Here is a 14473-nt window from a genome sequence, read left to right on the forward strand (position 1 = left end):
ACATTCACAAAGCCTTTCTTTCAATTAGTAGTATTCTTACAACTGATATCTATGCAAGAATAATATACAACTGAAATGCTTATCAGTGCAACTTAATTAAACTGAAATGTGTAGAAAGAAAAACAAATTTGGTAATTAGCCATTCCATACTATTAACTTTTCTAACAAGGATAGTCAGTCTCAAACTCATTAGTATTCATTAGAAACAATTAAATACAGCAAACATCTCATCATTATAAATAAAATACAATTCCCAAGGTACACCTTGACAACAAGTGTAGGCGGAAAAGTCTAGTATCTTTAAAGGTATATTAAATATTTAAGTCCTTGAAACTATAAACATGTACCCATCATATTTTCTTAACTTGCATAGTACTTTTTCAAAGAGTTATGACACTGAAAAAGAAAATAATCACCCAGTGTTCCCTTGTATGACAAAATTCATAGGCCTCTTCTTTAAGATATTTATTCTCCTTCTCTTTTTCCTTTCCCTACTCTGCCCACCTCTCTCTCTCTCTCCACTTATGTCTTCTCACACATATTACTAAGGTGCTCAACCCCAGCCTGGAACAGTTTATTTTCCTCTCACATTAGACATAAAGAATAGACAGTGAGTCAATTATTCCAGGATCTGAAGAAACAGTGTCTACATGGTCTCCTTTCCTAGGTGAAGGCTGTGGTTTTTGTTTTTTTGTTTTTGTTGAGACAGGGTTTCTCTGTGGTTTTGGAGCCTGTCCTGGAACTAGCTCTGTAGACCAGGCTGGTCTCGAACTCACAGAGATCCGCCTGCCTCTGCCTCCCAAGTGCTGGGATTAAAGGCGTGCGCCACCACCGCCCAGCCGTGAAGGCTGTGTTTTAATGACTTTGCCTTACTATATTCTTTCATCTGCACAACCCAAAATGTCAGTATTTGGACAAAATGCCCACCCTAAGATAAATCAGGGCTACATATTGGGAAAACAGACTCATTCACTAGAGCCTCTCATAGGTGCTATTAACATATAAACTATTTTCTGTTTACATTAAAAACATGTTTCCTAAACAAAAATACTATTTTCATTTTGAAACAAAATATGTCTAGCAGAAAACAGGCAGACATTTGAAACTTGACATTTTCAACAATCCAGAACCAAGAAAAAGGAAACTATGAACAACAGACTTGACACTGACATACAGCTCAACAAGAGCTTCAAATAATGCTACTGTATGAAAAGTACTAACTCCTACGGGGTGATGGACTAAGAGCAGAGTCATATAAAAGTGGCCACCAGTGTTCCACATCCTTCTCTAAATTCCCACAGGGCCCACTGGGTCTGCTTATCATTAGGCATTCATACTTGCAGCATTCACACTACACCCTACTAGGGGGTTCCTGGAACAGTGGTTAGTACATAGTCTATGTACTCTATAAGCTTAGACCTGCTGGGAAAAACAAGAGTCCTTTAAGAGAGATTACCACTTTAAAAAATATGATAGAGCAGTAAACATGCAAATTCCTAGAAAAGTTACTTTTCTAAATTAAAAGATAAGAATGAAACTGAAGCTCACTATTCACTGAATTAATATCAAATAAGCACAAATTAACTCAACAATGGTGGGTTTTTTGTTATTATTTTTCTGAGGGGACAATATATATTCTCTTAAGATGGCCCAGAATCCATAATCCTCCTACCTCAGCTTATAGATTACTAGAATGCCCAACCACACCAATGTTAATGTATACATTTCAGTCTCTAGAACTCAAAATGGTAATACTGAAGGGTTAATATTTTTTCTCTAGTTCCTAAACTAGGATCCATATACCATAAAAACAATTTTCTTGAGAAGAAAGGAGATTGCTAAAACATTCTCACTGATGATATGAAACAATTCTATACTCAGACATCTACACTCAAAATTGGAAAGTAATTTAAAGCAAGAAATGTTTCAGTAGGAAAAGTGTCTCTAGCTCAATCAAATTTGAGGAGCTGAGTTCAGATCTCCAACAGTCACATAAAAAAACCCAGTTATGGTAGTACTATGTGCCCATAACTGTGATGCTGAAGAGGCAAAACCAGACAGATTCTAGGGGCTCACTGGCCAATCAATCAAGCCCAAACCATGAGATCCAGGCTCAGTGAGAGACTACGTCAAAACAAACAAGCAAGTCAAGGTAGACAGTGATTACAGGGAGACACCAGATGACCTCTAGTCTCCACAGGCTCATATAAAAGCAAAAGTACCAGCTGGGCGGTGGTGGCGCAGAGGCAGGTGGATCTCTGTGAGTTCAAGGCCAGCCTGGTCTAGAAGAGCTAGTTCCAGGATAGGAACCAAAAAAAGCTGCGGAGAAACCCTGTCACAAAAAAAAAAAAAAAAAAAGCAGCAAAAGTACCTGTAGACACACGGGAACACAAACACAAATTTAAAAAGCATTTAAGTTTTTACAAAGTGCCCCCCCCCCAAAAACCCACCAAAACCTTGTGCAGAAACCATGTCAAGACTCCCTGTGACTTTTTATCATCAATTCCCACCCCCCCCCCCCCGGGTAACATCTCATATTATGACTAGCAGAAACACTGTGGTTTACCACTTAAGAAAGCATGCACTGAATCAATTTTCACACTTAGACAGTTATAAGGATGTTAAGAAAAGCAAACCACACATTTCTTTCCTTTTCTTCTCCTCTTGCAAAAAACCACATAAGTATTTCTTAAAAAATCACAAAGGTTTACAATTTTCACACCAGTATGTACATATTAAGCTCAAAGGAGCCCATGTAAGGCACACCTCTAAACTAAAAGTTAAGAATGAAATCCTAGCTCATTATTCATGGAATTAATGTCATAGAAGTACAAACTCAACAATGAATCTTTTGGCACATCAAGAGCCTATTTCTAAAAAGTATCCTAAAGCACAAGAAATTTCATCACTACTATTGGGGGTGGGGCTTACAGTAAGCTGAAGGAAAAACAGACTTTATTTCACTACATCTGTTATCTCAAATATATAGGTTAAGACCCACTACCCCAGAAATTCATTTTATGTAAGAGATGCCCAAGAAAATTATATACTAAAAATTCAGGGGTTAAGAAGATGGCTCAGGCCGGGCGGTGGTGGCGCACGCCTTTAATCCCAGCACTCGGGAGGCAGAGGCAGGCGGATCTCTGTGAGTTCGAGGCCAGCCTGGTCTACAAGAGCTAGTTCCAGGACAGGCTCCAAAACCACAGAGAAACCCTGTCTCGAAAATCAAAAAAACAAAAAGAAGATGGCTCAGTTGTTAAAGCACTTGCCATGCAAGTAAAAAGACCTGCATTCAAATTCCCAAACCCATGTAAAGCCAGGCATGGTAACATGCATGGAATTTCAGTGCTCCTATAGGAAATGGGAAGTGGAGGCAAGAAGAATACCTAGAGCTTACAGCACACACAAGCAACAGAGACCTTGTCTCTAACAAATTGGAAGGACCAACATCCAAGGTTGTTCTCTGACAAGCTGTGGCAAGTGAGTGCCCACACTCACTCACACCCACCCACCCACACCCACATACGCACCCCTACACCTGCACTCAAAGAACAATTTAACTGATTCAAAGAAACTTAATTGTGGTGCCTCTGTATGGGAAGAAGGCCCCAAACCCCAACTCCTACCCCTTTTCTCAATGAAGCATGCTGTGAAGTGTGAGGCAGTTTATAGGAAGGAAAGCTAGATTCCTAAGAGGAGATCAAACAGCCAGCAATGGCACTCCACTCCATGGCACTCTTAGATAGGGTGACTGTCATGTGTAGCCAGTCGGGAAGAAAGCAGCACATGTGCACCAGGCAGAAGGGGAACCTCTGAAGATGTTCAAGAAGATGCTCTAAGTGAGGAACACTTAGAACATCAGGAAGTAGAGATGGTGAAAGATGAGAAAGACTGTGCCATCCTGAAAGATCACTAGAGGACTGCATGCCTCCAACTAGAGGATGACATAGACCCAAGGGCACTTCCTAGACATCCAAATGGGGAACCAAAGACCACAATTTAGCCTCTGAAATGACAGCAAAAAGTCTTAAATCTGGGGAAAGGTGTTCATGTCCTTCTCAATGCTCTGATGCCTAAAAAGAGCAGAAAGCCAGGGGTCTAAAAACAACAGGGATCCAGGGGCCAGATGCAGTAAAGAGCAGCCAGTAGAGAACTGGTCACATCAAAGACTACACAGATGATTCAGAAGACAACAAAATGATGGGGATGAGCAGAATGTGTCAACCCTGAGTCTAAGATTCCCAGACTAAACCTCAATAAGTTGTTATGCCAGCTGGTATGGGAACTGCATAAACAAACCTTTACCAGGCTCTTAACACTGATACAACCTAAAAGGCTCTTCACAAAAAATTCCCCTCTATTGCCCCCATGATGTCACTGTCATTGTAGGTGACCTGACATATCAAATCTTCCTGACAGCTATTTGATGGAAGTGACCTTGCTGTTTTGGCATGCCTTCAAGTCCATGTGTGCAGTTTGGTGGAGGTAAATGAAAGCCCACTATGGCCATGGCTATTCACAAAGTTCACTGGAAGCCCATCTACCCTCTGAGCTTGGCTGTACCTCAGTCACTGCTAGCCCTACCTCACCCAGCATGTTGTGCTGGTGACCCTTGCCCACTACCTACCTACTCTCAGCATTCTCTTAAGAACAGTTTCTATTCTCATCTCCAAGCTTCTCTGCCCCGTGCTCACTTACTTTGTTGGTTTCGCTTGTCACTGGCATTTTTCAAAGGGAGGCAAACAGGACAGTCATGTCGTGTGCAGTTCTTCCAATGAGAGATGATTTGTCGTGAAGATGCACAATGGGCAACTATGACCAGAAAAACAACGAGATGTTATTTTTCTATCCAAATCGTCACACTTCAATTACACCTAAATTATAATGCCAGATTCCATTAAAAAACAATGGTAACAAGTGTAACCATAATACAGTACAGGCAGTCCTTAACTTACAAACAGACTATCCAAAAAGTTTGTAAGCTGACTGTCAGTAATACCAGCCAAAAACTTCCCATAGAAGCAATGTTATGAATGATGGGTGATTAAGGTTCTGCCCACAAAACAGAACAAAAGCTATCAACCTCTGAAATACTGAGCACCTACAATGGAAGATAGAATGGAGATCTACAATGCCACTATTAAAAATTAAAACATTAAATTATATTTAAGGATGAAACCAGCTAAGAACTACCACTGAAGAAACAGAGATAGAGAAGTCAATGAGAAGTCTGTAGGAATTCTGAAAGGACACCGGGGTACTTAGTAAAGTACTCGGAGAGAGTGACTGATACTGAATATATCCAGTTCTCATGCTCTAAAGTCTAACCTCCCCTGTTCCATGTTTCCATCATGATCAGAGTTATTCTAGGGATTCACAATGGTAACATGGTATAGAGGGAGACCAGGAAGCTATTTCCCCCAAGGTTTATGAACACAAGAAGTAAGAGAAGAAAGAGTACAAGAAAGCAGGGCTGTTAACAGGAAACACTTCCTTCAATGAAACTGAAGTGTACAGTAACAAAATAAATGAATAAAAAATTTTAAAAAAAAAGAATAGCACAAGATGCATGTGCCTGATTTCCCCCCTCCCTAGGAATGATAACTTGGGTACCATTAGAACAGTCTCAAGACAGAGAGGGCAGAGGAGCTACTGATAGCCTGAATCCATGAAACAACCACAAGAAAGATGCTGGGGGTACCAGGAAAGTTGTGCCTGCCTGTGTGAATTACTGCCCTAGACAACAACATAGACATTAACAAGGAGTACTCAAGAAGTTACAGAGAAGTCCTTCATGAAAGGAAGAAGAAAAAGAACAAACTGAGGACACCGCCTCATTCAGGGGCAGCTCAGAGCATCAGAACACCAAATCACCTGCCTCCTCAGCAGGTGAGCTTTTCAGGGACAGCTGACTGTCAGATATGGGGACTGTGGGAAGAACATATTCTAGGTCATGCCAAAAGGAGGCCAGCACCTATGCCATGTAGGCTTCCAACCACGAAAGCTGCTAAAAATAATAAAGGCAAATTCCACCCTAACAACAGCCACTAGGTTCAGAAAAGGGCACTTACCTTGGCAGGCTTTCCCAGCCTGACAATGTGTCATATGATTCAAAACATTTTTCATGGTTCGACAGTGTGGAAGAGAGCAGGCCCGAACCTCTCCATTTGCTTGCTCTCGTCTCTGACATTTGTGGGCATGAAGCAGTAGAACCAGCTGCTGCTGTATCAATTTGCGCTTTTCAGGGTCTGCTGTGGGGCCTGTTGCAATTGCTTGTGTGGGTACAATTCCCACTGATGTTTGCAACTGGGACTAAAATAAAACAAAGTAACAAAATATCTTATTAAGTGTTTAGAGTTTTGATTCACTCTAATTATTAGGAAAGCTCATGAATAACATGGTCAAAAGAACTGGAATACTTTCTTTAATCCACCAAAAACTTTGAGAAGATCCCAAACACAAGATGAGTTTAACTCAGATATAAAGCTGATTCAAGTTCACTTGAATACAATTATCATCCAATGACAACAACAACAAAATTGACACCAGCTCTGGGCTGCAGCAACACAAATTCAATCCACCCCACCATAAGCACCATTAGTGTCAGCTGACCCACAAGATGCCACTGCGAAATGTTGGCAATTTCATATGGTTCAACCTAATGAAAGACTGCCTTGGTGCACTGTAGCACATAGCTAAGGATCAGAGGTAACTTCTGCTCGGTGGTGTGTCTCTGTACCACCTTGCACTGATATTTCATTGGAGCACACTCAGAGGGTAACACATGCACTTTGGTTTCACTGTGGTCAGCCTTTAGAAAGGCATGATACACTTACTAGAAACACAACATCAAGTATGTCTAAAATGCTTTCTTATTTTAAGAAAGAAATTGTCTTTCATTAAAATTTCCAATTATAAGATTTTCTTTTTTTGATTTTTCAAGTCAGAGTTTCTCTGTGTAGCCTTGGCTGACCTGGAACTCGTTCTGTAGACCAAGATGGCCTCAAACTCAGAAATCTACCTGCCTTTTCCTCCCAAGAGCTGGGATTAAAGACCAGTGCAACACATCCAGCCACTTGTAATAATTTTTTTCCAAAAAATAGTTGGCAATCTGCTACAAACTCCAGAAACTGAGTTGGTTTGTTTTTCTCTGTCTGAAGCAAATTTGCCTGGTGTAACTCTCAACTACAGGAAAAATAAAAAGAGGCCTGTGGGGTTACGAATTACGAACATTCTTGACACACATATACAGATTTACCAAAAAAGATAAACATAATGCTTATAATACGCACTATCAAGCAAAGATCAAGGATCTTTCAAAATATTCTGATATTCCCAATTAGAGTCATTTATCTTCTCCATTGTATTCTAATGTAAGAATCATTGGAACTGGTGAGATAGCTCAATGGTAAAGAACTTGTTGCCAAGCCTGATGACCTGCTTTAGAACCGCAGTACCCACATGGTGGGAGGAGAGAACCAACATACAAGTAGTCCTGACCTCCATACATACAAATATAACAATTAAAAGTAAAAAATTTTAATTAGGCTTATTCATTTTACATGTGAGTGTTTTGCCTGCATGTATATCTGCACCATATACACACACACTTGTTGTCTACAAAGGTCAGAAGAATACTCTGGAGTTGTGAACTGCTGTGGGGTGCTACATCAAATCTGCATCCTCTCTTAAGAACAACAAATGCTCTCAACCACCAAATCATCTCTCCAGCCCCAATTAAAAATATTTATTAAAAGAACCACAAGTAAGTATGTATTCACAATTGGGAGGAAAAGTTATAAAAATATTAAGTGTGTATGTGTTCACATGTGTATATGGAAGCCAGGTTGACCCTGGGTGTTTTCTACTTTATCTAATGAGACACATTATTCACTGAACCTGAAGCTATCAGGTAGATTGCCTGGCTAGTGAGTTCCAGGGAGCCCCCTGTTCGCCCCATCAGCACTGGGGTTACACATGGCTTGTTAAAATGTGGGTCCTTGGTATCTAAACTCAAGTTTACTAACTGAGCCACCACCCCAGCACTGTCTGGTCCAATTTTTACAAAGTTCCTAGGAACCGAGAGGCAGATTCAATTGCTTCTCCCAGGCTGGCGTTTAAGGAGCAACAGGGGCTGCAGGTGGGCCTAGGATCTGTCAAAAGCACTCTTCAGAAGCTCTTTCAGCGTACACATCTAGTCCCTACTGCCCAGGCAGGCACCAAGAATAAAGCTTAGACAGGACTGTCCCATTAAAGCACAGAAGTACCTAAGCTCAAATGCTAGATTCCAGGGTGGAGGAGAGAACCATCTTCCAAGTTGCCGTCTGACCTCCATATATGCATCATGAGATAGTATATAAACATACTTGCGTGCAACTGCACCCACACACACAACAAAATTTTAAAAAGAACATGACACAAAACTAAGTATTGTTTCTCAAAAGTAATCCATACATTTTACACGATTTTCATAATAGTTTAGAAAAATGTTTGAAAAACAGTTAAAAATGGGAGGGGCAGCCGGGCGGTGGTGGCGCATGCCTTTAATCCCAGCACTCGGGAGGCAGAGGAGGCAGCTCTTTGTGAGTTCAAGGCCAGCCTGGTCTACAAGAGCTAGTTCCAGGACAGAAACCAAAAGCTACAGAGAAATCCTGTCTCGAAAATAAAAAAAAGGGGGGGGGGGCATTAGAGAAATGGCTTTGCATCTAATAGCACTGACTGTTCTTCTAGAGGACAGGGGGTTAAGTTCTAGCATGCATGTGGCTGCTCATAAAAGCCTTACTCTAATCCCAGAGGATCCAGGCGTGTACACACACTACACATTTGTGTGTACTATACATATATACACATATGCATATATGTATATATACATACTAATAAAGTTAAAGCACACATATTTTTAATTTTTTATTTTAAAAAACTAAAGGGTGTGGTGATAAACATCTTTAATTCCGGCACTCAGGATGCAGAGGATGGCAGATCTCTGTTGAGTTCAAGGCCAGCCTGGTCTACATAGCAAGTTCCAGGCCAGTCATCAATATACTGAGAGCCTCTCTCAGAAAGGGGGGAGGGAAAACTACATGGTCATATACTAAGAAATAGTCTAGCAGTATATTTTTAATTTTTTCTTTTTACTTATGTGGTGAAAGAGCATGTACACATGAATGTAGTGCCTGTGCAGTCCAGAAGAGGGTTAAGATCCTTGGAGCTGTTGTTACAGGAAGTTGTGAGCTGCCATGTTGATGCTGAGAACTGAACTCAGGTCCTCCTGCAAGAGCAGTATGTGTGTGCTCTTCACTGCTGAGCCATCTCTCTAGCCCCAATCTATAGACTTTTTAAAGTTCAGAAGTAGACTTATGTGCACTTGGTAGTTTAAGATAAAGGAGAGGGTCCAAGTTGAGGGTGGGAGAACAACTTTTGATTGCTATGTTCCCCACAATTCTAAATTACACACGGGATAAAGTAGGGTTTTTAAAAGGGTAGAGTAAACTAGAAAAAAACGATTTTTTTTTTCTAATACTGAAATAAGAAAGCTTTCTTCATCTAAGAATAATGGTTTACGTCTGTAATCCCAGTGCTCAAGAGGCCGAGGCAAGAGGATTACAGTAAGATCAAGGCCTGCCTAGGTTACAAATTGAGTTCCAGGGTAGCCTGAGCAACAGAGTAAGACACTACTATCTCAAAAACAAAGGAGGGCTGGAAACATGGCATTGTTTTTAAAGCACTTGCCAAACAACCAGAAGACTGAAGCTTAGATACTTAACACACAATACTGGGTGGCTGTGGCAGCTCACTGTAATTCCTGCCTCAGAAGGTGGAGACAAGGGACTCCAGTGCAAACTGACTAAAAATACTAGCCATATCAACAGGTTATGGGTTTGATTCAAAGACCCTGCCTCAAAAAGAATAAGGTAGAGAACTCAAAGAAGATTCCCTTACTGATATCAGCTGCAGTCTTCCAAGGGTAGGATCACAGACATGTATGTACATGTGCACACACACATGACAAGAAAAACAAAGCAAAACAAAAATAAAATAAAACTCAGCCTAAAGAATAGAAGAAATTAAGACAAACAGTGGTGACACAAGCCTTTAATCCCAGCACTAGGGAGAAAGAGGCAGGTAGGTAGATCTCTGTGAGTTCGAGGCTAGTCAAGACTACACAAGAGAAACCCTGTCTCAAAAAAAAAAAAAAAACAGCCAAAAACAAAACACTAAACAATCAAACGAACAACAACAAAATCCCAAAAGAATGGGGGAATTAGTTGTAAGTCATAGGTCTAATACCCAGCTGGAATCCAAAACATTAAGAAAAAAACCCCCACAAACTCTTACACTTAAGGATCTGACTAGACATTTCTCAAACAACAACAACAACAAAAACCCCACCAATTCAGACATTAAACACCACTAGCTATTACAATAATTTCAATTAAACCAGGCATGGTAGTGCACATCTTTAATTTCAGCACTACGAGGGCAGAGGTAGGTGGGATCTCCTTGAGTTTCAGTCCAGCCTGGTCTACAGAGAGTTTGAGACCCTATCTCGGGAGAGAGGGAGGGGGGAGAAAGGGAAAAATATAAATCAAAGCCACAGAGTACAGCATACAACCCACCAAGGTGATTATTAATGAGAATACAGATTCTAAACAACAGCACTGATCCAGAGGAGGAGGATGTGGAGAACTGGACACACATCACTGGCAAGAACCTAAATGCTGGGAAACCATCTGGCAGTTCCTCAACACAACAACAGTATATCACTCTGTAACTGCACTCCTGGGCACATATCCAAGATAATTAAAAGGACATGTTCATATACAAACATGTAGAAAATAAAAGTTCACAGGAGTATTATTTATAACAGCCAGAAACACAAACAATTCAAGTGTTCAAGGAAAGACTAAAATGTGGTCTATTCAAATTGGAATATTTTTCTCACCATTAAAAAGATGGCACACGCTACAATGTAAACTTCGAAAACTTTAACTCAGTCAGTGAAAGAAGCCAGGCAGAAAAAAAAACATACATACAATGTATGATTCCATTTTGTTTTATGATCATGAATGAATAGGAGCAGAACACAGACCTGGGATTGGCTAGAAACGAAAATTCCTAAAAATTGCAGAGTAGCTGCTAATGGTATAGGGCTTCCTTTTAGGATAATGAAAATGTCCCAAATTGATCAAGGCCATGGTCACACAATGCCACTTATCTGAGCAGCGTATAAGAAAATAATTATATATGAATTATATCTTAATAAAAGCTTGATTTTTGTTTGATTAGTTTTGTTATTCTAAGACAGGGTCTCATGTAGTCTATGTTGGGCTAATCCTCCACATTCCAAGTGCCAGATTATAGCCGTATGTCACCATGTTCAGCTCAATAAATCTGTTTCTAAAGCTTTAGTTCATTGATCAAAGTCATCAAAATAAAACAGATGCTTTTCACCTGTCAGTATAGACAATACAGAAAAATAATCACCACGGTTGTTGGTGGTATCTAAGAAAAGTACTCTCAAGTGTCTGGTAAAAGTACAGCTTAGAGTAATGTTTGAAAGACAAACTTCCAGACTTGGGAAAGAACCTCTATCAAAGGAAATGTGCACTCTTGGTTGTGGGATAGGGGTTGAGACAATGCTCAGCAACCCAGGCTGTCCTCAAGTCTGCCTCTAGAATGATGAGATTATACGAAGGTGCCACCATCACCAACTGCATTTCATCCCCCCCCCCCTTTCATTTCTTCTTCAAGGCACTGGGTATTAAACCCATGGCCTCAAGAATTTTAAGTATGTGCTTTATGGCTGAGTTAATGAACAGACCAAATACACATTTCTTTGGCTCTGTAGACCCACTTCTTTTAACCCACTGTTAAGGAAGTAACCGGACAAAGATGCGCTAAAATGTATACACAAGGTTAAGTATCACATCAATTAATGAAAAAATGTAAATGCCTATAAAAGATGGCCTAATTAAACACTGTCACAGGGCTATATTGAAATAGTATAGAGCTATCAAAAGTATGACAGACCTCAAATAACTCTAGTCAAAGATGAATAACCCTTTTTTAAAATATCTGATAGACAAAAAAATTAGAATGCAACACAAAGTGACTATTACGCTTAAGGCACCAAATAATAACATCAGAGTAGATTTGTCAGCTTTAACAAAAAGCTACTTTAAGTATATTTAGAACTTAGTTTTTAGAAATCTATAAAGTCACTCAGTTTTTTCTTATTAACTCTGTATCTTTTCTGAGAAAAACCTTCACAAAAAGCATAGTTCTATAACAACAAGTGAATCTTTCAGGGTCTAGCTTTACCTACTTTTTGAAAACTAATGTATTGGTCAATGTTTTACAGAAAGTATTCATTACTTTTGTTTGTTTGTTTGTTTGTTTTCGAGACAGGGTTTCTCTGTAGCTTTGGAGCCTGTCCTGGAACTAGCTCTTGTAGACCAGGCTGGCCTGAAACTCACAGAGATCCACCTGCCTCTGCCTCCTGAGTGCTGGGATTAATGGCATGTGCCACCACAACCTGGCTCATTATTTTTATAACCAAAACATTCCTCTTTGGAGAGAAATTACTGGAAAAATGAAATTAGAAGAATCATAGAAAATGATAAAGAATTAGAGCTGGGGAGATAGCTCAGTAGTAAAGAGCTTGCTGAAGGCAAGTGTTAGGCATGGAGTTTGGATTCCCTAGAACCCATATAAAAAGCCAGGTAGGCACTGGAAGGCAGAGATGGAGGATTACCAAAGCTAGCCAGCTAGTTAACCTACCTAAAACAGTGAGCTCTGAGATCAATACATAAACAAGGTAGTGATTAAAGACAAAAAAGACACTAACTACTAAACTCTGGCCTCCACATGCACACGCACACATATACCCTACATCCCCGAAAGAGGAAAAAAAGAAAATGATGAAAAATTAAGTATAAAAAATAGACAGGCTCAGAGAAATGGCTCAGTGGTTAAGAACACAGGACCCATATAAAAAGCCAAACACTTGGTGCATACCTGTAACCCCACTTCTGTGAGGGATGAAAACAGGAAGATTGCTGGGACTTGCTGGCTTCCTGCCAAGTCAACAAAATGCAAGTGGCAGCTAAAGAGAAATATCGTGTCAACAGTGAGCGAAAAAGACAAATGAGAGCCTCTTCTGGACACATGTACACACTCAGGGACCGTCATGAAAGACAGGAGAAAAGACTGTAAGAGCCAGAGGCTGAGGAGGAACTAGAGTGAAACTGTGTCCTCTGGACACGACAGGACTGCTACACCCATAAACTCAGAGACCATGGTTTGCCTGCACAGGCTCAAGCCAGTCATCATTCTAGCACGGTGTGAAAGGGCTCATGAGTCCATACTGAAGAGCTATGGACAGTTGGTACAGGCTTTCTTAAAGAATGTGGTAGGTCAATCACACTCCAGTGGAAGCATATGGGAGCACAAATTGGAGCTGACTGATCATTAAAAAATAAAAGACACTAAGCTGAGTTAGGGATGGGTGAGTGAGAGCAGTTATGGGGAAAAGAGGTGTATATGTGTCTGTATGAGTGTATGCAAGAAATATGTACTGTTAATCAAATTCTCAAAGAATAAAAATGTTTTAAAAGTATATAAAGTACTAGAAGATGAAATTAGTAGCTTGTAATGCACATGTGTAAAAGCCATATTAGTTAAGAAACCTAAGGCAATAATCCTCATCCCTCCCGGTTTTCCTCAGAGACACTTGCTAAAGGGCACAGGTACTACTGGTTAAAGTTCCAAAGGACTACTAGAACCGGTTTAGATCAATGTTTCAATAGATTAATATTCTAAAATTAATCTTCACAATAGGAATAAAACATTCAAGATGACTAACCTCCTGGCTGTCATGCTGGAAAGAAGAACGCCAATGACAAAGTGTGAGACCATACTTCACAGAAATAACACTTATAGTGAGGGGATCTCTGAGTGCCAGGCCAGCCTGGGCTACAGAGTGAGTGCCAGGACAGCCATGGCTACATGAGAGAGAAAAAGCAAAAAGAAAACTGATGCTCATTCTCACTAAAGCAACTGGAAACAAGTGGAATAGTAAAGATGATCCATAAACTAGGAAAAAGATTTGAAGTGTACATCATAATTTGCAAATAACAATAACAGAGTAATGTTTCTCTTCCTCTTGGCCATCTTCATTTTACAGGTACCCAGTGACAGGATTAGTTCAAGGTCCAATAACCATTGGCTCTTGTAGTATTTATCCATCCTCAAGGCAGGGACTCACTCAGGGGTCCCAGATGATAAGAAAAGCCAACGTCCAGGGGCAAGCACCTTGGCTAGGCTGTGAGGAGGCTATGTCACAGCTGGACCCTACCCTGAACCTCTCTGCTCTCCTCTTTCACAAAGTCAGACCTTGCTAATAGGCTCCTAACAGGACAGACAGCAAAGCATAAAAATCAAACAACTCAATAAAAAAAATGACCTCTGCTCT

The 14473-nt window shown here is 40.3% G+C and overlaps 1 protein-coding gene across 3 annotated transcripts in view; it reads right to left on the reverse strand.

Moving 5' to 3' along the window:
* Crebbp (CREB binding lysine acetyltransferase) overlaps nt 1–14473 on the reverse strand; it is a 139028-nt gene that overhangs the window by 47938 nt on the left and 76617 nt on the right. For 2 of the 3 annotated variants that reach the window (XM_075941801.1, XM_075941800.1), the window contains exons 4-5: nt 6072–6312; nt 4699–4812 (exon numbers count right to left, since the gene is read on the reverse strand). In XM_075941801.1, the coding sequence (XP_075797916.1) occupies nt 4699–4812; nt 6072–6312 (355 nt within the window). The remainder of the gene's footprint in view (nt 1–4698; nt 4813–6071; nt 6313–14473) is intronic. The other variant, XM_075941802.1, reaches the window with a different exon arrangement.

Source organism: Microtus pennsylvanicus, chromosome 11 (assembly GCF_037038515.1).
Source record: "Microtus pennsylvanicus isolate mMicPen1 chromosome 11, mMicPen1.hap1, whole genome shotgun sequence".
Taxonomy (NCBI): Eukaryota; Metazoa; Chordata; class Mammalia; order Rodentia; family Cricetidae; genus Microtus; species Microtus pennsylvanicus.